We start from the raw sequence: 27,454 nt of genomic DNA on the forward strand, positions 1-27,454 counted from the left end.
TCTCTTATTCCAGGATTCAAGAAAGTCCCTGTTCCATAGTGTAAAAAACAGGAGCTAGCCTCAAAGATACAGACTAGCAGCAAACAGCAGGAGCTTTCATGGAATAAAGCTATGTTTGGTGTGCATTTGTGTAGTAAGACATCAAGTCTGAGGGTGACTGATGTGCATATTGGATATAATTTGCATATGAATCACAGTACAGTTTTGGGGAAGATGACAATAAAATATCTTGTACTTACAAAATCAGAAGAGCATAATAGTTTTTCAGAAGAGAAATGTGAATTGTGTTGAGCAGAGGGCCCAGTTTTTACTAACACATAGAGATGTTTCTATGTCCAGTGATCTCTACTCCCAACCCCAACCTCATGTCCCCATCCTGGCTACCCCACCAGCATGAGTTCTGCAGGATTCTGGTTGATCTTTATTCCCTCAGTTGATCTTTGCAGTATAGCTAGAAGGACCAGACAACTAATAAGCTACACCTACATTATAGGAAGAAGGTTCAGTTCTCAAACCATAAGCATTGAAATGAGAGGAATAGATTCCAAAAGAAAGGACTGTCTCTATGTGAAGAAGAATAGATAGCAGAAGCACCTGACCTAACCAATAAAATCCTCATCATCAGTAAATATTGACGATGGGGTATAGAGATGTCTGTGCTGGTTTCCTAAGCATAAAGCAACAGAGACTGTTGGCCTAAAAAAGCACCGTAGCCAAAGGGACATGGCCTATTTTAACAAAGGATTTGAGTTAAAAGATAACTTGGAGAGCATCCAACTCAATCTCATCATTTTCCAGATGGGAAAACTAAAATTCAGGCAGAGGCACTAAAATGCCAAGGACACACACACACACACACACACACACACACACACACACACACACAGGTAGGTAGTTGCTGGTAGAGGCAATGTAACAGCATTGTATGTGATAGTTTTCCCATCGACAACACAAAATACAGTCTTGTTTTCACCTTTCTCTCTGCCCTCAAATCTGTATAATATAGCATTAATACACTCCAGCAAAAGTATCACCAATAGTTGAGTTAAGGTCCCAGAGAAATTTTAAATTTCTCTGTAACAAAGCTAATTCCACTTGTTGCTTTAATGGGCTAAGTTTCAGCGGGGTTACCTTACAGGAGGCACTGCAGTGGAACCTGCCTTAACATCCCGGCTTTGTTTCCCAAATTCCCTGCAGAGAAAGAGAAAATAACATCTCTTGTCTTCTAGGAGACTTCTGCAGTTCCCTTTTCTTCCTCCTACCCTCTCCTCTTTCCTGATATTTCCTAATCAGGGGAGAAAAAACTGTCACCAACCCAGAAGTGTCTCTGGAAATAGGTAGGAGGGAACCTTACAACTGTCAGCGCTAGGGAGGAAAGTGCTGGAGTTCTCGGGGTTGTTCTCTTGTTGCAAAGCAAAGAAATGGCACGGATTGAACCCGAGGTTTTTACTGCAGACCTGCTTAAGAAGGTAGTTAGTTTGGCCAGCATTGGTCCTTAGGAAGATCCAGGGTGCATCCCTTAGCTTTCATCCTGGTTTCGGCTTTTTTTCCAAGCTAGAGGGTGCCTGCTCCCGGAGAAGCTGCTGGTTAAGTCATGAATCAGGCTACTGAATGTCCTGTATTTTTCTTAGCATAAGCTAGCACAAGAGGGCCAGTCATGGAGACTGGGGTCCCCTCTCCACTCCCTTTCACTGGCTGCTCCACTTCTGGACTTCCTTTCTTACTGCTAGAGCTGAGATCAAAGTCTCAGACTGGTGGCTCCGGATCAGTCAGTTCCCACATCCCCACCTCATCCCAAGTGTACCTCTGCAGTTCCTAGAACGTGGGCGTGGGTGTTGGTAGACCAGAGGCTTCCACCCCAGAGTTGGGGACAAGACCTTAGCTTGCTATACTGTTATCCTGAAATCCATAGATTCCCTGGGGACCACGAAACTCCCCTGGAGAGGCAACCTCCTTGCTCCCGGGCCACCCACCCATTCCTCCTCCACCACCACCCCCCTTACCTCAGCACGCAGCCCCTCCCTGCGTGATGATGCAAACCGGTGGGGAGGGCGGGCGCTGGAAGGGTGGGGAGAGATGGATAGCAAGCAAGGGAGGGAGAGAGGGAGTGGGAGGAGGAGGAGGAGGAGGAGAGGGAGCCCAACGACCATTTAAAGCGATAGCAATCCCTGCCCTCTCCCCAGTGCTTGGCTGTTGGAGAGCGCGAGCCGCAAGCAGGGGAGCGCAACCTCGGTGCGCGGGCCAGCAGAGCCACAGCGCCAGGTACCCAAGGCTGGCTGGAGCCCTGGGACCCCCCCACCCTCTCCCGCTGCACCTCCTTCGGCTCCTCCACCCTCTGTGCCTACAGAAGTCCCCGGGCTTCCCCCAAAGGAGCTCACCTCGAGAAGCCCCGACCAGGGAGAGCCCACCAGCATTCCCTCAAGCGCCTCCGCCGCCACCGCAGCAGCATCCGGAGGAGCGGCATGGTCCAGCTGGGGAAGCTGCTCCGCGTCCTGACTTTGATGAAGTTCCCCTGCTGCGTGCTGGAGGTGCTCCTGTGCGTGCTGGCGGCGGCGGTGCGCGGTCAGGAGATGTACGCCCCGCACTCGATCCGGATCGAGGGGGACGTCACCCTTGGGGGGCTGTTCCCAGTGCACGCCAAGGGTCCCAGCGGAGTGCCCTGCGGTGACATCAAGAGGGAGAACGGGATCCACAGGCTGGAAGCTATGCTATATGCCCTAGATCAAATCAACAGCGATCCCAACCTGCTGCCCAACGTAACGTTAGGCGCGCGGATCCTGGACACTTGTTCCAGGGACACTTATGCGCTCGAACAGTCACTCACTTTCGTCCAGGCGCTCATCCAGAAGGACACCTCCGACGTGCGCTGCACCAATGGCGAGCCCCCGGTTTTCGTCAAGCCAGAGAAAGTAGTTGGAGTGATTGGGGCTTCGGGGAGCTCCGTCTCCATCATGGTAGCCAACATCTTGAGGCTTTTCCAGGTAGGGGGGGCGCTCCCTTTGGGGAGGAGCATTTTGTGGCTCCCTGCGCTCTAACCTTAAAAGCTGGTTTGGACTTCGTGGGTTGCAGGGGTCAGGCCAGCACTCCGGCATTTCTTCCCAGGAGATCCTGCCGAATCCCTCCCACCCCACCCAAGGAGGTATCTTCCTTGCTTAGTTTACTCCTCATTTATGTCTTCCCCTGTCCATGCTCCACTCCATCTGATCTGACTCCCCGGATTTATGGTCCCATTTACAAGAAGCAATCTTCGGAAAAACAAGGCGATGATTTAAATGGGTTTGCATTAGAGTGAAATATGGTCGGAAACAGGCTTGTAAACCTGCCTGGGCTCCTAGGGAGCAGGTTAGGCACACGGAATATGAAAAAAAAAATGAGAAGATGCTTTGAAAAATGGCATTTCTCAACTCCCCTGCTTCCCATGCCCGAGCCACTTAGGAAACCTCGACTCCACGGAAATATTCGCGAAGACCTCAAGAAGCCCCTTCTTCAACTGAGGGCTGGGGTTTACCCGCATGTGGATGTTAATTGCCCATCTGTTTGGGGTTGAATTTCTGACCTGTAGCCGGTCTTCATAAGAGGCAGGGGGTACCCGCCCCACTGGGGAGACCCCGCCTGCTGACGTGATCCCCGCAGAGTTGGTTTCCTCCTGGCAATTTTGTGCAACACCTAAATTGCATTTGCAGTCCGGCCAGTGGCAGGAGCTGGGCGATCAGCTAGCTTACTGCTGCCACTTCAGACCTCAGCTGGGGATGAGCTCATGCTAACTGCGAAATAAAATCGCTTTCACTGACTGCTCCCTCTGCTCCTAGTCTCCCTCCCTCACTAATACAGCCCCACACCCAAATCCCAGGCTCAGCTGGGAGACTGTGTCTGCTCGGCCCAGGAGCAGTGGGGTGTTCTGGAGTGGGGGGATGCAGGGCATGCAGTTCTTATGTCCTGGGTTCCAAACTGGCGGAAGGTGGATCCAGTACTGATGAGCAGTGGGTCCAAGGGCAGTGCTCTGCCTCTGGCCCTGCAGCCTCTGTTCCCTTGTCTCCTCTGCTGCACTAAGTAGAAATGAATGGCTTTGGGTGTTAGAAATTGAGTTTGGAGAACTCTGAATGCTTATTTGCTTGTTTCTTTCTGTTTACTTGTTTGGCTATCTTTTTTCTTTCTTTCTTTTCTATACCCCATCCCCATGGCCCCATCTCAGGCCGTTTCCTCCTTCCCAAGTTCTTGACTCAAATCAGTTCTGGTATGAGTCTCCTTAACCAGGACTCGCTGCCTGTTTGGTGATTGCCAAATCCAGTCAATCTCTTCCCTTAGATGTGCAAGATGATCCCTTCAGGACTGTGCTGCCCAGCCTAGAAAGTGACTCTTGCTCATGTGCTTCTTCTCCTAAGGGTGTGAGTTTTATAAGGGGCCTGCTGTTGACAGTCAGGCCAGCACAGAACTTGCCACATCTCCAGGAGTGGGAAGTTTGTGGTCAAGCAGTAGAGGTACTCAACTGAAGCCAGCAAATCCCCTCTGATCACTGGAACACCCTGATACCTCCTGAATGTGTCAGCATGGACACTTCTTGCTGCTTGCACTCCCTTAAAGTGATTGGAGGGTGGCCTTCACTCTAGGTTGCTTGCATTCTAAAAGGGCCCCAGGCTTTTGTCATGGAAACTCGAAAGAGTTACCTTCACCTCTGAGCTTGAAACTGGACAACTTGGGGGTGGGGATGCTGCAGCTACAGAAAAGGTGAAGAGAGGAGCAGAGACAATACTGAGAATCTCTAGTGTGTGGGGAGGGGCGGGAGGGTCCTCCCAAATCTTGAAGGAGGGCTGCTCATTCAAGATTTAGCATTTTAGTATAATTTCTTTGTTTTTCTCCTCAGTGGGAGCATGGGCATCATCCCAGTTGAGCCTTGTCTGCAGAGTGAAATACTCAAGTTAAGAAAGTCATTGCAGATGAAGCTAGGGACAGTGTGCAAAGGACTCCAGGGGGAGCTGATTTCTCTTCGGTAGCATTTAAAACTGAGGCAACTTCCAAAGAAACAAATGTCTGGTGTTCTATTCCCCTTCCCATTCTCTTAGCTGGAAAAGGATGGGACCCAATGCCAGTGTGAGCACTGTAGGTTGGGACTAAAACCATTCAGAGAAAACACTGTCATTTTCCTCTAATTTGCAAATTGCTGCTATTCATGCTGGATTGTAGAGCTGAGGCAAAAGAGGCCCTGATTCTCACCTGCAGTTGCTGCAAAGAGGCTGCTAGTGAGAGGGCTGCTCCAACTTGTGGCTTATGCTGCAAGCTGGGCATAGCAGTTAGTGTGTATGCTTCTTTAGCCATTCCCCATGTTGAAGTAAGTGTGTGTATGCACGAGCCCATGCATGCACATGTACAGATATGAATATATATCTTAATGTGCTTCTCTGTCTCTATTTCACGTAGATATCTTTTAGTGCCGTTTTTTTTTTGCATGTGATTTCAGAAGCCCGTAGCGTGCATGTTCCACCACTTTTCCAGCTTCTGTCAACCTCCAAAATGATTAAAGAGAAGAAAGATACAATAACAGTGGGCACCTTCAAATAGAGGAAGAGGGAAAAGTGAGGAGACAAATCTCCCCTAGGACCACAGGGTTGTGTTCAATTAAAATTGTCCTATATAAAATAAACTCTCTCTAAATGATTGAATTCTGAGCTTTACAGTGATTTGAGATTTCTTCTTTGCTCTGTTCCTCGTGGGTGGCAGTAGGGACCATGCCAAACTGATCACTTGAGATACGAATTTATAGTGAGATGAGCTTGTAGCCTGGGGGAGGAGATACTTACAGACTAAATGAGGGGATGCTGAGTGCTGGGGGCCAGGAGGAAGTAATGAGATAGTCAAAGATACAACAAATGCTGCTACTGCCAGAACATCCAGGGTGGAAACTGTAAAATGCAGACAAGACAAGGGATGACTACTCAGATGTAAATACTGTCTTTCACTGGGAATTCTCCTCTTACTGGTGTGCAAGGCCAGAGATAGGACTGGACAGTCAGGTCAGTCTTCTCTCTCTCTCTCTCTCTCTCTCTCTCTCTCTCTCTCTCTCTCTCTCTCTCTCTCTTCACCTCCCTCCCTTCTCCCCTTCTCCCTCTCTCTTATATCTTTCCTGAATAGGTTAGCAAATGACATGTCTGAGAACAAGAATTAGATCTAGTAGGTTTTTTCAAATCCAAGAGTTTGAGGCTAATGAAATTAGCTTGTGGCCAGTGCTCTGCCAAGTAGAATTAAATCACAGCAACTGACCTGTGATGCGTTTGCAGCCTCAAAGAAGCATTGGGGAGGAATTTCTGGAGATTTGTTCCTAAGCCTGGGCAGAATAATACTCTCTTAATGCTCGGAGAGATTAAAAATAAATTATTACTGACGAGGAGTAACATATTTTTAAAAACTAATCACAGGATAGGGATGGCTTAAGTGGGGAGGTTACATAATGTGGTGGCCGGAGGTTGAATCTTCCCTGAACAGTGTTTTACAGCCATATGTGAGAGACATAACAGCATAGAGGAAGATCATTGCTGATTAAGGCTCCTCTTTCACTGACTTAAATCCTGATTCTAAGGGAATACTATTTGTGTGTGTGTGAGTGCTTTGACATTATCTAGGCTGTAGGCACAGAATTTCATGGCATCTGTTCAGTGTGTGTGTGTGTATGTGTATAGTTTTTTTCCAGAAATAACTAGCTTGCAAAATTGTAACCTCATTGACTGTAATACAAATCTAAGCCTATAAACTTTGTACCATAAATGAAATTCATGTGCAAATTTGTCAATGGTTTTCTGCCATTCACAGGAATTGCATATGATATTTAGCCATTAGAACACTATTTTATATACTTAGATGCTTACCTTCTCTCTCTCTCTCTCAGATTAATTTATAGGGAGTGTATTACTATAGGTGGCAGGGGCTCCGATTTAAAGCAGCTCTAATCTGTTCTTTAAAATCACATAAATATAGGTAGCACTGCCATTTGGAATCATCTCTGAAAGTCTCTGCCTCCACATTTACTGTGTTTTAGGAAATTTACCTAACAGATGGTGAGTGGGAAATTTTTAAAGGGGCATTTTTAAAAGAGCAGAGAGGGAAGAAATGAAGACGTCCACATGCTATATTTGAAGATACCTTCATGTATATTTTATGCATATACAGTCCACTTAATTAGGATGTCTCTGGGGTTTTTCAATTAAAATAATTAAAGGGAAGATGACTTTTGGGTTAACTTCACAGACATTAGGGCTATAAGAAGTTAAAAGTTAGAAGTGTTCTGCATTCAACATATGTACAGGATATATATGATTTGAAAAGACATTAGGTGAATTACACCGTGTTTTCCAGTGCTATGAATGCCCTTCTTCTTACCCTAAATATGTCATTTAATTTGCATAGGCTTTGTTTTCTTCATCTGGATTGTATTTTTGAAATGTGATTTCTAGGAGATGGGAAGATGGCTCAGTGGGTAAAGTGATAACTGTGCAAAATTGAGGACCTGAGTTTGGATCCACAAAACATAAGTCAGGCATAATGGTGTGTCTCAGTGAACTCCACATTCAAGGAGAGACCCTGTCTGATAAAAATTAGATGTAGATGATTGAGTAAGACATTTAACTTCTACCTTTGGTCTCTACACATATATAATGTGTGCACACATACTCCCGCACACATGAACATGTGCACATTCATGTGCACGAAGCACATATACAGCACACTCAAGTTTATGGAAATTTCTATTCATCTTGTTTAGTTTATGTCAAACTAGCTTTTAGAAACACCCATGACATCATTTTTGCACTTCCACAACTTCATCAATACTAGTCTAGTTCATTGACCACATCTAGTACTTTCTTTATGTGCCTTCTTTCTGTTTACTTTTTCTTTAAATGAGACTGCTGTACAGTGGGTTATATCAAAGATCTTGTTAGGTAAAAAAGACCTTTTGTGTCAATTTACCAAAAATCATAAGGGCTTATAGCAGCAGTTACATCTTTGTCCAGTATCCTATCCTATCTTGCCTTACTGTAACTCTAAACATCTTTGTTTAGGAAGGTGTCAGATAATGACATCCTTGCAATGTCCAATATTAAGTCACAGGGCTTTGGTAAAATGAAGTAAACGACTAGTTTATTTGTGGGCAACTGGAGTTACACATATTAGAATCTTCCCCAAGAATTTTCTATCAGAAATTATGAGTTATCCTTGGTTGCTCAGGACTAAGGCATTGAGAGGTGGCATGCATAGGGTGATAGGGCATCAACACCAAAGACTTAACAGCCAGAAAGAAAAAAGCAAGGTGGGGGAGAAGACAGACAGTCTCAACTTGCTCACCTGGAGCTCCTAAAGTCAATGTTGTCTTCATCTAGATGTTTTCCTGAATTTCTAGAAAAAAAAATTTAAATAGGCTGGCAAGACAGCTCTGCTAGTAAGATCCTTCCCCTGCAAGCCTGGTGACCTGAGTTTTAATGCATGTAAAAGAGAAAGGGAACAACAACATCTATGAAGTTGTTCTCTGACCTCCACAAGGGCACTATGGTGCACAGACACACATACATCACACACACACACACACACACACACACACACAATTTTAAAAGCAATAGAAAAAGCACAATTATTACCCTTGAATTGAATTTGATTTTTGCTACCTATACTGGGAGACAGCAACTTTCCTGTAGTAACTGGCATTTATTATGCTAAAATTAGTATGAGATGTTTTCTTCATGCCCATCTTTGAGCTGTTCAAAAACACTGTATTTCTCCTCAGTCTTCTTAATGAGAGTGGTGGTTGCAGTTGTTTTTATTATTTGCAACTGCTTATTTACTGTCTATACACAGATGAGAAAGAAGGCATATACTTTGGATGCAAACTGTAGTCCGTAGGCCTCCTCTCTAGGAGCTGTGGAGCCTCACTCAGTTCCTTTCATTAAAGCAAATCTTTTGTTGATATCCCTAGGGCACAAAAGCATTTTCATTCCATAATGGAGTACAAAGTATATTAAACTCTCTGGTCCCTGTACAGTAAGCAACACGCCTGACTCCACTCTTCAGACCCTTTGACTTTAAATAGGTAATTAAGAATAGTTGCAAACTCATGCTGCCAGGACCTAAAATGCATACATGATCAGTATTTAGCAGGACAACAATTATGCAATGTAAAGTAAGACTAGTTAATAATGAATCTTTCGTGAACTGACAAAGCAACATAAATGTTTCTGTGTTTTAACAAATCATAGAAATTAGTCCTTCTAAAAGAAAATATTTATCTGAGAGAAGTACCATTGCATGGTTCTTAATATTATGAGATTTCCGTGTCTGAAATTTAACTTCTTTGCCACTATATTTACTATTAAAAGTTTCCTGAGTCAAGCTACTATATCACATCAAAAATTATGTCTGTGACTTTACAATGATATAGGTTATATAGCCCAGTTTGTGAGAAATTCTAATTTACTTTCAGCATTGGTAGTAAGGTAGTATTGTTTGAGTTCTTGGTATGAGTCACTGTGCCATGTACTTCCAAGAATGTCATCTCATTTGGTTGCCATAGTAGTTCTTCATGCCCATATTCTTATACTATTATGCATTTTTAAAAGGGATTCTTCCAGCCCAACGCCACTGGTAATAAATCACTCTTCATAGAGTTCAATTGTTATACAAATGCAAAAAAGCTTAAAATTAATTATGTACTTCCCTACTTTTAAACCACAATGGCTTAAAGATATACCAATGTCAATTGCTTACCTATAGCTGTGTATAGAAACACTAAACTCAATTGTAGAACAAGATTGTGTAAAACTCAAACAAATGCTTGTCTCCCAATGAAAGATGTCTCTTCTCCATTCTTTAACCAGTAGCTAGGCAGGTGGACACAAATACACAGTAACTGTCTCTTATTAAATAAATGAGAAAAGTTGTTTCCTCTTGTTTCAATTCTGTACCTGTCATTGTGGATTGTGATGGCACATACTAAGTTTTATTTCATTCACACCACTCTCTCATGACCTCAAGTGAGGAAATCCATCATTCAGATACATGTGCAAACTGAGAGGACTGTATTAATACAATTGCAGAAATCCAAGTTGATGGAGCACAGGAAGTACATTCTAATAAATGCAACACTAATGTTTGTGTGGGCTTTAGAAGGAAGGGTAGGAATTTCGAGTTTAATGGATTATTTTGCCTCTTGCTCAGAAAGTGCTGCAGCTTAATAGTTTTATAATTGGTCATTTGCAGAATTCTCCATCTCTGGGTGTTGTGCTTTCTTCATGGCGTAGCTGCTGCTGCTTGTTCTGGGTGCTGAAGGTATCAGTTAAGCCACATAGAAAGGCTCAGCCAAGCAGCAGTACTACTTAAAAGAGACTGTTTCTGTTTGCTAAAACAGAGATCAAGCATTTTTCTTGTGTTTTCAGCTGGACTTCTGTGAAGCCAACAGTTCAGGCTGACATCATAGCAATGGTCCTCATTAGAAATTATAAGGCCCTTCTTGTCTCTGCCTGTCCACATAAGAGTAGACAGTCAAGTTCAAGAATTAGATCTAAGGGAAAATGTTTATGTTCCCCCTTTTTTCTCCTGACTTCCTCAAACAGGAATCACTTTTATCATCAAATTATCTTTCAAATGAGCATAAGAAAAAACATTTCTGGGCCCACTAGATGGCTTACCAGGTATAGGAATTTTCCTCCAATCCTGATGACCTGAGAGATCCCTGAAACCCACATGGTAAAAGGACAGAAGCAATTCTAACAAGTTGTTCTTTGACCTCTACATAAATATCATGTCATGCACTCACCCACACACTTGCATATGTCTACACATTATATATATAATAATAAATAAATAGTTTTAAACTATCTGATGGAGTAATTGTGAGTATTTCATGAATAGGTATGTAAATCGTTTAGTACTGAGTTTAAAATGCCTTGTGTGCTCAGTGAATTTCCTTATTGTTGTCATATATGAAGTGTTGCTATTGCCAAATAATCACAATTGATATATTTGCTACAGAATAGCTATACTAACAATAATGTGTGCACTTTTCACTATTTTTCACTGGCATGTCTCTATATAACATTATTTATATTGTATTATGTACGGACACAGATATATATATATATATACTTGTATACTTAAATGTATATACATATACACTCACACATATGTATACATGCACACACACATATATATACATAAACATACACACACATATATAGAGAGATTTTAATAACTCATCTTGGGATTTTAATGATTGAATTCAATAAAAACAATTTGGTATATTGATTAAAATGAACTATGCATTCTATGAAATTTTAAAATTTCTTTCCTTTTCTCTCTATTTCAGTTAGTTTTATTTTGAAGACAGGATTTCTCTATGCTGTCATAGATGACTTGAAACTTACTATGAAAACCAGGCTGATCTCAATCTCTCAGTTGTCCTCCTGCCTCTACATCCAGAGTAGTGAAATTACGGACATGTGTACCTTCCCCATATAATTGTGTTGCTTTAGGATTATAAAAGAGTTAATAGTGGACATCATTTACCTCTAAGTTCAAATTCTATTACAATAGTTAAATGCTTTCAGTTTTATTTTTGCTTTGTCTACCTGTAATTTTATTCAGAAATATTTACTAAGACTCTTTAGTGTGCACACATAAAAAGTATAAGATCTCTTTCTTTCTCTAAAATTTCTCTGTCTCAGTGTACATCATCAGTATTCATAGAAAGAGGTGGTGTAAATGAATTCGATAACATGTTCGAAACCCAACAGTGTGCAAAAATAATGTAGAACATGCTAAATATGGTTTAGGCAATACTAGAGAAGGGATACAAAAGGAAGGTTCTAATTATAAAAATGATATTCAGGGTAGAATTGAAAGTTGATATTTGAGCAAACACTGGGAGTCATACATGAGCAGGCATACATCTTTCGAGGGACACTGCCACCCAGAATCTGGCATGACCCAGTGTTACAGCTGTTAAGGCAGAGGCATGGCACTGATATGTTGGGTGATAACATGGGGTGGGAGAAGCATAATCAAGATTATGGCCAAAGCTCTATGAACAAATTATCAAAGGCCTTGACGATTGTCATAGGCATTTTGGTTTTCCTCTAAACATACCGAGGCCATGGTGGGATTTAAACAGTGGTATGGGATAATCTGTGTTCTGCTTCAATAGGCTAACCATGTCTGTTGTGTTGAGAATGAGAGCAAACAGCAGAGTCAAGAACAGGTAAAACAAAAAAGAGTAAAAGGTGGTGTTGGGTTGGCAGTTTTACCCATTGTGCTACCAGGACAGGTTTCAAGAAGAGTCATTTTGAATCTTGATGTAAGATTTCCTATTGAGTATTATGTTGGGTATGAAGGCAAGAAAAGAAAAAGGGTTGAGCCCAAAATTTGAAACTCAGACATCTAGAAAAGCAGGATTATTGAGATGTAAAAACAAATTAGGTAAAATAAGAATCAGCTTTGAAAATAGAATATTTCAGGTGCTTGATCACCACATAGAGACATTGAATGCACAATTGGCTGTATAAGTCTGGAGTTCTGAAGTATTTGGATTACAGATGCAATTATATGAACTGGAGATACTACATGTAACTTCAGGGTTGAAGGTGTAGCTCAGTGTTCGAGCACTTACTTGCTTTTTATGTTGTATGATCCCCAGGATAGCAACAACAACAAAGATGTTAACACAGTAAAAGCATTTAGAAGACACATTTTGGTTTTCCATCTTTCTCGTTGTATTAGTTGCTTTTCTCGTTGGTGTGATAAGATACCCCGACAATGCAACTTAAAAGAGTAAGGGCTTATTTAGGCTCATACTTCATTATATCCTGATGAAAAGAGTTTGTGGCAGTTGTCCACATTGCATTTCAGTGACGATGAAATGAATGTTCATGTACTGCTAGCTTTCTCCTTTTCATTGGTTGAGGATCAAACACGAGGAACAGTAGTTATCACCCTCTTTTAGAAATGCTGTCAACCTCAGTTACCTAATCAAGATAAACCTTTATAGGTATTCTAAGAAGCTAAAAGAATCTCAGTAATCCCTTAGAGGTGTGCCTGCTGGTTGTCAGGTTGACAGTTCTCTGATAATGTAATTATAGCAATATTTTATAAGACATTGATTGTATTTGGGTGCCACTTTAATTCATAAGTATTTTGTATTCAAATATTTATCATTATTTCATACCTTATCAAATACATTTGAGAAATTGCCATTTCTGATATACATGTTGAAGTTAAAAGAAAATTACCCAGGTGTTCAAGGAAAACAAACAATGAACTTGTTCTAAAATATCCACATGATTATTTACTTTGAGCAGTTCTACCAGGAATTTCATATCTTTGCTTACCTTTTAAACTATTACATTAATTTTTATTTATGTTTTGGTGTAAGAGATGGAATCTAGGGTATTGTTCATGATACTCTACCCTTAAGTCACACCCATAGCTTTTCATTTGACTATCAAATTTTTTATTCATTTTTATTTTATATATTTTGTTGGTCTACATGCATGTAGATGTACCACACGTGTACCTGGTACACCTCAAGGCCAGAAGAGGACATTGGACTTATATTGATGGTTGTTAGCTACAACATGGGTGGTATGTACTGAACTCAGGCACTATGCAATAGGAGCCAGTGTTCTTAACTGATAAGTCATCTATCTCTCCAGCTGCCAAAGTCAACTTTTAATCTGAAAACATGGGATTAAATTTATCTCACTGTTTTTACACTTGCTTTAGATATTAGGTATTTGAATGCTACCAAATAATCTCTTTGGCTAAACCAAAATCATGTTTAGTTTTGCATTGAGCTACCATGTTTTGCTGTGAGCATGCATTGTACTCAAAATGCATGGCCATGCTGTCTCTACACATCTATAATTTTATTTTAACACTATCATTATGTAAGGTATATTTCTATTGTAATTATAATACATCTCATATCAACACATCCATTTTTAGTACTTATGAGGAGAGCAGCATGTAGTGAATTTTATCAAAATACAGCATCTGAGGAACAGAACAGAGGGTAATTTTATAATTCTCTATTCATCATAATTAAGTTGGATGAAGTTAGCATAATAGAATTAAGATAAAACATAAACCAACCACACAGTGAGACATCAAGGCTCCCTCTCACTCAACCCTTTCACATTTGAGATTATATATTTAACATATTTATGAATAAATCCTAAATCAGGACGGTAGATGAATGGCAGGACACAGAAAAGTTGATTTACAGAAATGAAATGCTGCTGTTTGATTTGTGATTTAGAGACTTTCTAGCTTAAATAACAACTGGAACCACTGTTTTCTGGAAGAGATATGCTTCAGTGCCAAATATGTTGTTTCATCAGCCTCCTGGGGCCACATGTTTACTGCCTCCATTTTGCTTGCTGATTCTTGATAACTGGTGAAGAAGTGTAACAGGACGGTGTCACAAAGCAAATAACTTGATTTGAAATGATCAGTATTCCCTCACCTGCCACCACTCTAGCCTTCTCCAAACACTTCCTGGCATTTGTTTGACACTGGAAGAAAATAATGGCTTCTGGTAAATTTGACTATTATTTCAATGAGAACGAATAGAGCATTGAGTTAAAGCTAGCTGGACATAATGGGACATGCTTACTGCCCCACCTCTGTGGAGCCTGGGATGGTGAGATGGTAAATTCATGGATCGCATGAACTACACAGTAAGACACTGTCTTAAAAGTGTTGTGGGTGTTTAACATAGTTGACCTCCCTCTTTTGTTAATCATGTGAGCTTGGTTACTCACCTTAATATCTAGGGTTCATGATTTCAATCATTAAGTAGTAATATTAGTCCTATTCTTAGAAGACTTAAGATGTATATATAATAATTCATGTAGGCACTTAGCTCGATGCCCATAGCACAAAATATGTCATTGATAGTGTTGGTCTTACTCTGGAATTTTGGGACCTTATTGCACTATCCCATAACTCATCCCTGCCATGTCTGTGTACTGGGGTTGGGATGCCATTTTCCTTGGTATCTGTTTTAAAGCATGACTCTGACAGTACCAGGCTGCTAGACACAGGGGTATATTCTATGAAAAGAATATGGATATAGAAGCAAAGTAGATTCAAAGAGATTCAATCATCACTCCTCTTCAAGTGAAAAAGGTGATAAAATAGGCAGGCCTCAGAATGAGAATAGAGCCAAGGGCAAAATGTTTGATATTATTCTTTAGTTACTGAGCAGCACTCAATGAGAAAGTTTGGGTGTATTTTTATTGTAATGGCAGCATAATCTTAGATGTTATAACTTCTATAAGCTTGGGTCTATATATAAAAGAAAATAACAAGATTAGAAGCTGTTACATACTGTTACTATGAAGAATAAACTGTACACATGACTTGGCATATAATAAACGCTAAATAAATGTTCCTAAGGTGACTCAATCCACCACTAGTGTCTTCACTAAGTAGGTGAACACATGTAAAATCCTTCCCTTCTAAAGTTGTACACAATCATTTGACAGATAGCCTAACTTTCTAAATATGCTAGAACTGAGACATCCATTACCTATGCCATGTTCAGAGCCAGAGCATGGGCTATACCAGTACAACCATCACTATGACTCTCACTGTCCTTACCCTCTTCTCACCATTCTCCTGATTACCCTTAGAGCTTCCTTTGTGTTAGAGGCCATCTTATCTCTCTGCTTCATATCAGTTTGTTCTCCTACTTGTATAGAGTAAATCATTATTTTATGCAGATAAAGACACTAAGGTATTAAGATAAGCAACATGAGTCATTGTAAGAGATGGAGCCAGGGTGTTGCAACTTCTGCCTCTATAACCTCAAGAGGCTGTCACTCTTGTTCTGCACCCTTCAAGAAGTGAGATTCTCATCCCCTCCTGTAGGGCCAGAGAAGATACTAGTCTCTGTGTCTTTCTTGTGCTATGCCAGCTTCAATACCAGGAGGTAAAGGGAATCACTTCCAAGACTGAAACGTTCCTATTCTCTTCATTCTTTCTTCTATCAAATAACCATTATTCTGCCTATGTCTTTAAAGTCCCTCATGTTTATTTGGCACTTAACCTTGATCTTTTAGAATTTTTACATTCCAGGCACTGACTCATCCACTCTATTTAAAGTTAATTTATCTGAGGTCAAGTGTGGAGTCTTTCTCTTCCTAAGTACAATCATCTCTGGTGGCATCTGACTCCATACATTTCATCTTGCAGGGCTTCTGCAAACATTTATTTCAGTTTTGTTGAACTGTGCTCTCCAAGGGCACATGGAAAGTTTGACACAAATCACTTTTGCTGAAAAGAAGCTTTCTAAATTAATTCATAGATTTACACAAAAACAGATCCATTAAAGAGTTCCTGATTCTCGGTGCATTGCTGTGTCCTTTTAGAGTGCATATAGATTGAGCATACCTAATTCAAATATCTGAAATCTAAAAATGTTCCAAAACATGAAACTTTTTAGTGTGCATGTGTGCTTGTGCATGCACAATGTGCATGTGTATGACTATGTGTATTAGTGTATAACATGACTTGCATGTACCATGATGCACATGTGTATGTATTGAGGCCAAACTTGGATGCCACTATTTACTACTACCTTTTTTCAACTACACTACACTAGCTGGATGGTAAGTTTCTAGGTATTCTCCTGGCTCACCTCCAATCTTGACATAGGAACTCTGGGACTGTAGAAGTGTACAGCTATGTCAGGCTTCCTCTTTGTTTCTGAAGGTTTGAATTCAGCACCCCAAGCCTGAACTGCAAGGGTTTTATTCACTTAGGTATCTCTCCAGCCTAAAACCCGAAACTTTGTGAGTGCCAATATCTTACCATGAGTGGAAAATTTTATCTGCTCTCATGTGACCAGTCATGGTCAGATTGTTAACACATTCAAAATACCTTGTAAAATCACCTTCAAGCTCTTCATAAGGTACACAAGAACCATAAGTGAATATGTAAACTTTAAAAAATCTGAAAAACCAATTGAAAATATGATTTGATTCTTAAGTGTTTTAGATGAGGGTTGTTTACCATGAACAACTTCTTGTTATATGGGAACCTACTACTGATAAACCTGAGTATTCTCTATCAATCCTGTGAGCAGTCACCTACTTGTAGCATAGCTCATTGACTAAATCATTGACTAATCAATTTGCAATGACATCATTTGATCATGACAGAGATAGAGAGTGTTTGGAAGGTGGAAGGTGCATATTAGAGATAAAAATTAATTTCTGGAAAAGTAGCATGATGAACTATGGTTGTTTCAAGTTTGTTCACCTTCTTTCCTTCGGTCAGCTTCTATTTATTCATTTAAAAATGGTAACTTTTTATATATGTTTACTTATTTTGTAGGTATGTCCATGTGTGATGTGTGATATGCATGTATATGTGTGTGTTGGCACTCATGTCACAGTACAAATGTGAAGGTCAAGGGAAACTTTTCAGGAATCATTTCTCTCCTTCTACCATACTGGTCCTGGGGATCAAAGTCAGACTATCAGACTTGGTGGCAAATTCCGTTACCCACCAAGCCATTTGAAAGTCCTACACAAACACACACAAACACACACATGCTTAGTTAGTTAGTAATTATTTATTCTAATGTGTGTGTCCATGTGCCTGTGGAGGTCAGGTGTTGGATGACCTGTTGTTGTACTAAGAGGACTTTATGAGTCATGTGATGTGTATGCTATTAGCTACAATCAGGGCTTCTGGAAGAGCAGCAAACATAGGTAAACTATGAGACATCTCCTTAGCCCGAGTTTATTTATTTTTGACGCATAATCTCAGTATATAAGCCTGAATGTCCTGGAACTTCTGGAAATTTTCCTGCTTCTAGTTTGCTTTCTAAGTGCTGCATCAGAGGTTTGTATTACCACACTAGACTCTCCCATTATTTTTCAAGGGCCGAGAGAAAAAGAGGTAGCAAGAGAAAGAGAGGATCAGTGAATGGAGAAATGTCATGAACACATGATGCAAGGAGGTCTTCTGGATTGGAATCAGTGCCCTAAGTATTTTGCTGTTTTGCCTATCTGTACAGAATTACTATCTGCTGCTGCCATGAGTACTTGCTAGATAGGTCTTTGACAGACTTCTGTGACTGGATTTTGTCACTTAATTCCATGACACATAATGAAAACTCTGCTAGTGTGATGTCTCAATCTGTGCATGTGGGACCAAGCCTCTCATGTTAATGAATGGTGGAGGTAAACTTTGAATTTAGGTCTCTGTGATTAACAAATCAGAAGTTCTTCCTGAATTAAAAATTGTATGATTCTATAAGAGTGGATTAAATATACCTGTTCTGCGGCTCTTCTAATAATTTAGTCTGATTGTAAGTTTGCAGGAGTTAAAAAGACTTCCATCCTAATGAGTATTATTGTCTTCAGGTACAGATAAGGTCTATTTTATAGCAGCACTTCATTCATTTAAGATTTCATTGACTTAAAATACACAAAGGCTCTCTGATGACAATTGGCATAGTCACCAGTCTGATTACAGGAGATGGCCAGTTCAAGCTGCATATCCACTATTGCTAGGTCTTTGGAACCTATTACTCATCCTGAATTGCCTTGACCAGCCTTAATACAATGGGAGGTGCTTAATACTACCACAACATGATACACCATGATTTGTTGAAATGCATGGGAGGTTTGCCCCTTTCTGAACAGAAGCAGAACAGGGGTGGATGAAGGGAGGCTGAGGAGATGTTGGGGGAAGCAATGGTAGGAAGGGGAGAAAGGAAACCATGATGAGGATGTAAAATAATTAAATTAATTAAATTTTTATTATTTATTTTTTTTATATAATTTTTTCTTTTTTATTTATTTTTCAGTTTAAATTTGGATTAGAAACAAGGTTGCTTCACAAGTCAGTTTTAAATTAAAAGCATTCTTATTTTACATATCAATCAAAGTTTCCTCTGCCTTCTCTCCTGCAATTCCACCAACCATCTCCTCATCTCACCTCCATCTACTCCTCAGAGAGGGTGAGGTCTACTATGGGGAATCATCAAAATCTATCACATCATTTGGGGAAGGACTGAGGTCCTCCTCCCCCAAACCTTGTTTGAGCGAGGTATCCCTCAGTATGGAATGGGATCCAAAATACCTGCTTATGCACTAGAGGATGAATAAAGAAAATGTGGTACATACACACAATGGAGTACTACAAAGCAGTAAAAAAATGAAGGACATCTTGAAATTCACAGACAAATTGATGGAACTAGAAGAAACCATCCTGAGTGAGGTAACCCAGACACAGAAAGACAAACATGGCATGTACTCACTCATAAGTGGATATTAGACATAGAGGAAAGCATAACTAGTCTGCAATTCACAACCCTAGAGAAGTCAGAAAACAAGGAGGACGCTAAGAGAGACATGCATGAACCCCAGAAAATGGGAAAGCTACAAGATCTCCCAAGTAAATTGAGAGCTTGGAGGTAGGGGAGAAGGAGGTAGGAAAGAAAGGAAGGGAGAAGGGGAGCAGGGAGGAGAGCATGGGAGAGCAGGAAGATCCAGTTGGGGGAAGTACAAAGAAGGAGTGTAAAGAAATTTTAAAAAATGTGCAAAGGCACACTAGTACACTAGAACAGGGTGGTGAACGACCATCTTCAACCTGATGATCCCTTACCAGTCAGGGGGTTCTTAGGCAGATTTATTTGTAATATGGGGGTAGGGCATGGTCCTGGGATCCTAGCTCCTTCTCATACTGATCCCACTAAGATGCATTCACAAGCACTGGACTCTACAGTCTCTCAAGAAACTTGGCAAATGAACATGTGTTGAGCCTGAGAAGTAGGTGTATTTCTGGGCTCATTGATCTTATATATGAAGGGACATCAAGCATCATATGTTTGCATCTACCTGACACTGCCCACTACTGTTTTTTTGTTTGTTTGTTTGTTTTTTGTTTTTTTTTTCTTTGGTTTTTTGAGACAGGGTATCTCTGTATTGTCTGGGAGTCTGTTCTGGAACTCACTTTGCAGACCAGGCTGGCCTCAAACTCACAGAGATCTGCCTGCCTCTGCCTCCTGGGTGCTGGGATTAAAGGCGTGTGCCACCAACGCCTGGCCCACTACTGTTTTTAACAGTTCACACAGTGCCTCCCATTTCTACTGTGGTTAAGCACGGATTAACGTTCTGGTGGTCTAGGAGTCCCTAGTAACTAGCTTATCGGAAAGAGCAGTGTTTTTTTATTCTTCAAATATGCTTCTTGAAAATCCTGAAAGATTGCCTTGATACTTCATTATTGAAAGAGTTGAAAACTATACTTTTTTCCAATTCATGGGAACAGTAGGCCACAGGACAATTTTTTTCCCAACGAAAACAAGAGTGTTGACATGAACACACTATTTCCAGTTAGAAATATTCTTTTGTCTTCTCCTAAGAAGCAGCAAATGTAACCATGAGTAGATACATACAGATGTATATATTTGGAGAAATACTTATATTTAATCCAGTACCCTGATTTTTTTCAAGTTTGTGGTTGTATTTAAAGGAAACATTTCTTCCAATTTCTACAACAGAATTTCATTTTTTAAGACCAATATTGAGTGTCCCAAGTATCTTCAACCTCTTTAATCTTTAATAGTTTCAGAAGGATATGATTACAAACTTACCCAAAACTCACTTGAAATTTTAATTATTTAAAATTATTTCATAGTTATTTACATTTGCCAATTTTGGAAGGTAAATATTTAATTGCATTTGTTTCTCTCTTTCTGACTGGAGATAGCAAACACTGACTGAGAAACAAACCATTAAAATTAAATATGCATTATTTGGAATGACCAAAACTTGATAAATGACAAAAATATTCGTATTATTAAACTTCCAAAGCTGCTTTTTCATTAACATAACATTTCTCTCCATGAAGTAATTCATCTTAAAGATCTTCTGAGTCTTTGGGAGAAGGTAGCTTAGTGAGATGTTGTTATTCTATGTCTGGGACTGTACTCTGCTAGTGATACTAGGTATGGATATAAAAAGTGACAGTAATTCCAATCACAGTGACAAATCCTCTCCGACAAGGAAGAAAACAGAACAGGAAATCATTTATTAGAAATGTCAGAGATGGGTCTGGGAAGATAAAGTGATTATCACACAATCATGGGGATGTGTGGGGAGATCCTCAGATCCCAAACAACCCCCCCCCCAAAAAACCTCATGCACAGTATTGCACATCTGAACTTCTGGTACTGGGGAAGAAGAGGCAGGCAGATTCAGGGAACTCATTGGCCATCCATCTACATTCAGTGAGAAATACTATCCCAAATTAACTTAGAGTAGCCAAGGGAGACATCTGGGGCCAAGCTCTGGCCTCTATACACGTAGCATGCATATGTACACACACACATGAACGCACACATACACATACACATACACATAACACATGCACATATAGAAAAGCAGTTACTTTTACTCTCAGAAATTCTGAGACTTTAATGTAATAAAAAAAATCACTTGACAAGCATGTCTTTTCAGCAAGTTCCACTACCTTTTCTCCACACAGTATGTTTGTTGATTATCTTGAGAAGAATCTCACATTTTTATCTGTTTATACTGGTTGTCTGATTTTAGACTGATTTCAATGCATGTAAGATTCTTGCTAAAAATGAGTATTGGGCTCTACCCCCAGAGGTGGGTGTCCACTAGGTTTGTATTTCTCAGTGGCATATACATGTTTTTGAACCAGTTATCACACTTTGAGAAATAGCAGTTGATAGAAAATTTCTTCAGTGGAAGATTAAGGGGCTTATAAATAAGGTGTTTACAAAGAACCTCGGGAAAATAAAGGACCTTTTTCCAAAATCATTTAAAAGACACAATAACAGTTACACCATATTATGCATTAAGATTATAATATTGTCATCCACAGTAATCCACTTAATGTTATAAATACTTTAGATAAGTGTTCTTTACTGTCCCTACCTGATGGAATGTCCAGAGTTGATCATTAATTTGCCTAAGACACACAACTTTAATTTCCCTAAGACATACAACTCAAGAAGTGGCAGATTAAGAATTCTGTGACGAGTGCTGTAATCCCAACACTAGGGAGGCAGAGGCAGATGTGTCTCTGTGATTTTAAGGCCAGCCTGGTCTACAGAGCAAGTTCCAGGACAGGCTCCAAAACAACACAGAGAAACCCCGTCTTGAAAAACCAAGAAGAAAAAAAAGAAAGAAAAGGAATTCTGATTGTCAAGTCCATGTTCAATATTATTTTTAGTTGATGAATAATAATTGCATTGCATTCATAGAGGATAAAGCACTAATATCAATGTGGATACTCAAAGCAGGCTAATTAGTGAATCTATGACCTCACTTCACCCTTTGTGGTGGTATTTTGAATTCAGTCTCTTAGTTGCTCCGAACCATTTTGCTTTATTTACTGTGTTTAACTATTCTCTGTATAGATCCAAATCTCCATTTGGGTTTCAGACCCCTAAATAAATTTGGACAATAAATGAACATAAAAGTATGAGTATTCAAAAAGATTTTATGAAGATAATTTTGGCTTCTAGAGGAATTAGCCTCCTCTCAAACTCAATCCAATCATTTCTGATTAAGGATTTAAAAAAGAATAGAAACCTGTGTTTCTGGTAGGTGGCATCTAGAGTTGCAACTCAGTTTCCATTTGTAGTGAGTTTGCCTTATACAGGAAGCAGAATACAAATGACTCTCATTACTTCCTTTTGTGATAAGTTTAAAGATAGTCTCTCTTGTATTAGTTCAGCTGCTGAAGGAACTGGATCCCTCTGTCCTATCTCCATCCTTCCTTGTGTGACTGCCACTGTACGGTCCCCATAACTCGAAGACAACTTGGAATCTCTGATCTGCCATGTTCATAACTGTTTCAGAAAGAAAAGAAAAAAATGATAGAATAAAAAGCAAGCAGTAAGTAAAGGAGTCCAAAATGATCATCATTTTCCCACTTCAGCCCAATTAGTCATAGTAAGGGTCTGGTTGTGTAGGACTTCAGAATATATGGGAGCTGCTAAATTTTGGGTGTGTGAGCAAGGGATATGTGAATTATATAAGACAGCTATATCATACTGTCTCCCCAAGATAGCTCCAAGTCACCCAAAGAAAATCACACTGAACTGTTTTAAATCATATATTTAACTGTAAAGAATGTAAATAGCCACTTATAAAGGATATAATCATATAATTATACAACTACCTAGGGAACCTCTTTCTTCTAAAAATCTCTTAGAAAAATGTCAAGGTTAAGGGCAGTTTGATCTTAATTTAGCAACTTGCAGTTGATTATCCTGGAACGACATCCGTTCTTTGCAGATGTTTTGTCAGGATTAATAAAGTTCTAGAAGAAGTTAACAAAAGATTGTTTTAGTATCACAAGTAAACCATATTAACCTTTTAAAAATAAAGTGCATTTGGAGTTCAAAAAACACAAAACTGTTATCATATTTTCCTTTTCCACATTTCCACAAATTTTATTCTCTAGAATACCTTCTTGAACAAATCTGTTTTCTTTCACCTGTCTCTTTCTGTTTGACTTCTTTATTAGTAAGAATTATTCAGGATTCCACCTCTCATTCCATTCTCTGCCAGAAGGTCTCTCTGGTTCTATAATACCTTGTCTTCCTCCTATTTTAACTCATTTCTTAAACTGGAGGAATCCACTGTGGACCCAGGCTTGCAACCCAGCACTTAGCAGAATTGTGACCCTAGCACTTCAGAGACTAACAAGCTCAAAAACCGAGCAGTTCTTCCTAAATAAATGAAAAAATAAATCATACTAAATAAATGTGATGCACTATTTAGAAGCTTAAGAATTTTCTTTAGAAGCTTAAGAATTTTCCTTTTGGGGGGGAAATGATGACAATAATCACCCTAAAATGCAAAGCAACCCATGAAATGGTTCATAAAATTAATATATATATATATATATAAAATCAGTTGAAGATAATTGTATTGATTTCATCTGGGCACATTTTCAAATAAACAAATTTAAGTTCTAAAGACTGTAATAAATAAGAACCAATATAATGATGACCCTTAAGTGTCAGTGGTATGACACATTAAGAGTTTATTGCTTTTTTACTAGTATTTAGTGTGAACTTGGTTGGTCAATTGTCTGCAGAGTGCCTAAGGTGTCTGGTGTCTTCATCAGAATAGAAAGAATCCCGGGCACATGAACTGTTAAGGCTGTTTGGGGTAGAGGAAGCAAATAATTAGTCACATGATAACAATTGAACACAAATGGAGATGTTCTACTTGATCCTGGAATTGTTTGTATAATGTGGAGGGACTTCTAATATGCTATACACCATTGGTCAACACTGTTACAGAGAGATGTAAGCCTCAGAGAGTGGAACAATTGTGTGTGCGCGTGTGTGGGTGTCTGCATGTGTCCATGTGTGCATGCACACTCGGGTGGGTTTTTGTGTGTTCATGCACACATGTGCTTGTGTGTATGTGTTCATAAGAAATACAGTATAACCTTATTCTTTCATGCTTCTATCTTACCAAAGGTCATTGATCCAACTGCTTGTTATTCCAGTCTTTCTGAGGACACAGTGACTACTGTTTTCCTTCACTTGCCATGGACCTATGTTAGGGTCACTGGGATGAAAGTTTCAAAGAAATTATCCAGAGTCTCTATCCATTTGGAGAAGGGTTCAGCATACGCAGGTACCAACTTGTTTGTGCTGTGCAATATTTACCAATTTGAAATAATAAATTTATGGGAAATACATTTTAAATAGTGCAAGAAAAGCACTAGTTTTTTCTTTGTACCAATAGCTGGAGTCAAGTTGCTAACACTTGGTAAATAATTTCACCAATAGCTTGAACCATAGTACACATTGTTTGGAGAATTATAGAAAAATTCTTGTTCAAAGTAATTATTTTTAAAATTGCAAAAGTAACAAACTCTTGGTTGGAAGTCTAAAAGTGATGATTTTATAAATAAAAGACAAAATAACAAAAATCCACTGTCAAAAAATGATCATTGTAAGACTGGACGTGGTGGTGCCCAGCACTGGAGAGGCAGAGGAATGCAGATGTCTGTGAGTTTGAATCCAGCCTAGTCCACAGAACTAGTTCAAGGACAGGCCCAAAAAAGTTACACAGAGAAATCCTGTCTCAAAAAACAAACAAACAAACAAAAGGATCATTATAGGTCTTCAGATTTCTAGCATACACAAATACAACACAAATATATGGTATCATTAATTGCATTAATAGTTAGGTCAAACTAATGAACTATTTGGTAGCTATTGTCACTAAATAATGTAGTATGAGTGGCCCTTCATGATACTTAGCAACTACCCCCTCAATCGCTTTGTAATTTAGTATTGTTCTCTTATTTGGATGACCATACTCCATTTCCACTGCTCAGTAGTTGGCTTGCCTCTTCATTGGCAACTACAGACAAAGGTATAACCTTTCTTGTTCATTTGCCCTTGAGCACCCATTCATTGTTTTATTCCTTTACAATAAATTTGTAATAATAGAATGACTCTTTTTCATGTTAGTAGATATTATGTGTTCCAGAAAGGTGACTCAGCCTTAACTTGTTCAATATCAGGTTTGGTGAATCATACTCTCGCCAATACTGCCATCTTCCATTCATTTCATTGATTTCATTCTGCTCCTTTGTTTGTTTGTTTGTTTTTCAAGACAGGGTTTCTCTGTATTGTGTTGGAACGTGCCCTGGAACTCGCTGTGTAGACCTGGGAACGTTCTTGAACTCACAGAGATCCACCTCTCTCTGCCTCCCAAGTGCTGGGATTAAAGGCATGCGCCACCAACACCAGGCTACTCTGATATTCTTAATTGTATTTCTTTGTATAATAAATATGACGGTGAGAAGAACATGGTGTCACAAGCTTGTAACACTAGCAGTTTGAAAGTGGAAGCAGGAGTGTTAGGTATTAAGGGCATCTTCCTTTATTGTATTGCAATTCTGAGACCTTGTCTTAAATTTTTTTGCTAGGCTGACTACATTTCCTATTTTGTTCATGGTTTTTTATGATTTAATGACGTTTATCCATGTTCTGTAATGGCTTACAACAACTTTTAATCTATTAGCATATTCATATTGTATGGTTTTGTTCATAATTGTTGTCTGTGTTCTCTAAATTTATTAATTATAATTTTATACTGTAGACTTATTTTTATATATTTCACCTCATTTCAAAGCATTAATGAACACAGATACGAAGAAAATTTATTATAATTTATTGCCTTTAGGGGAGCATACAAATTCAATTCTCTTATTTTGTGATGCTGAAGGACTATATCTACCCTTAAAGAAAGAACTAAATGTTTTTCTGTTAATTCTTTACATTCTAATCGAAGTTCCCTGGCCCTCCTCTCCTACTGCTCCCCCTACTACTCCCCTGCATCCCATCTACTCCTCAGAGAGGACAAGGCCTCCAATAGGAAGTCGACTAATTCTGTCCCACCATCTGGTTGAGGCAGGACCAAGGCACCTCTCCACTCCCCACACCCTTGTGTCTAGGCTTAGCAAGGTTTCTCTCCATATAGAATAGGCTCCACTAAGTCAGTTTGTGCATTAGTGTTTGATCTTGGACCCACTGCCAGGTACCTCATATATTGTCCTAATCATGCCATTGTGGCCTATACTAAGGGGGTCTAGTTTGGTCTTATACATGTTCCCCTTGTCCGCCCTGAGTCAGTGATATCTCATTAACTCGAGTCAGCTGATTCTGTTGGTTTCCCCATCATGGTCTTGACTCCTTTGTTCATATTATCACTCCACCCTCACTTCAATTGTACTCCATGAGCTGGATCAAATGGTTAGTTGCGAATTTCTTCATCTGTTTCTGGAAGAGGGTTCTGTCTTCTCTGGGGTTGTGGATTGTAGGCTGGATATCTTTTGCTTTCGGTCTAGTATCCACTTAATAGTGAGTATATACTATATTTGTCTTTCTGGTTTTGGGTTACTTCAATAGGGATGTTTTTTCTTTGTCTGTCCATTTGCCTGTGAATTTTAGGAAGTCATTGTTTCTTACCACATTTTCCTTATCCATTCTTCAATTGAGGGTCATCTAGGATATTATGAATAATGTTGCTATGTACATAGTTGATCAAATGTCTTTTTCTGTGAATGTGCCTCTTTTGGGTATATGCCCAACAGCAGTATTGCAATGTCTTGAGGTAGGCTCCCAATAGCAATGGAGGATTGTTCCCCTTTCTCCACATCCTCTTCTGCATAAACTGTCATCGATGTTTTTATCTTAGCCATTCTGATCAGTGTAAGATAGAATATTAAAATGGTTTGATTTACATTTCCCTGATGACAAAGGATGTTGAGCATTTCTTTAAATGTCTTTCTGCCATTTGAGATGGTTCTGTTGAGAATTCTCTGTTTAGATCTATACTGCATTTTTAAATTTGATTATTTGGTTGTTTGATGTATAGTTTCTTGAGTTTTTTGG

At 39.6% G+C, this 27,454-nt stretch overlaps 1 protein-coding gene across 7 annotated transcripts in view; it reads left to right on the forward strand.

The window, feature by feature from the left end:
- The first annotated feature begins 2,120 nt into the window (after positions 1-2,120).
- The window catches only part of Grm7 (glutamate metabotropic receptor 7), an 886,003-nt gene continuing 860,669 nt past the window's right edge, over positions 2,121-27,454 (forward strand). For 5 of the 7 annotated variants that reach the window (XR_001196215.3, XM_040738573.1, XM_005066170.4 and 2 more), the window contains exon 1: positions 2,123-2,981. Coding sequence is in view for 4 of the 7 variants with exons in the window: in XM_040738573.1 (XP_040594507.1) it covers positions 2,463-2,981 (519 nt within the window). In the remaining 3 variants the exon portion in view is untranslated. Of the gene's footprint in view, positions 2,982-5,907; positions 6,009-27,454 lie in introns of those variants that run through there. The other 2 variants (XR_005874148.1, XR_005874149.1) reach the window with 2 other exon arrangements.

The sequence above is a fragment of the Mesocricetus auratus genome, unplaced genomic scaffold, assembly GCF_017639785.1.
Source record: "Mesocricetus auratus isolate SY011 unplaced genomic scaffold, BCM_Maur_2.0 Super-Scaffold_100676, whole genome shotgun sequence".
Lineage (NCBI taxonomy): Eukaryota > Metazoa > Chordata > Mammalia > Rodentia > Cricetidae > Mesocricetus > Mesocricetus auratus.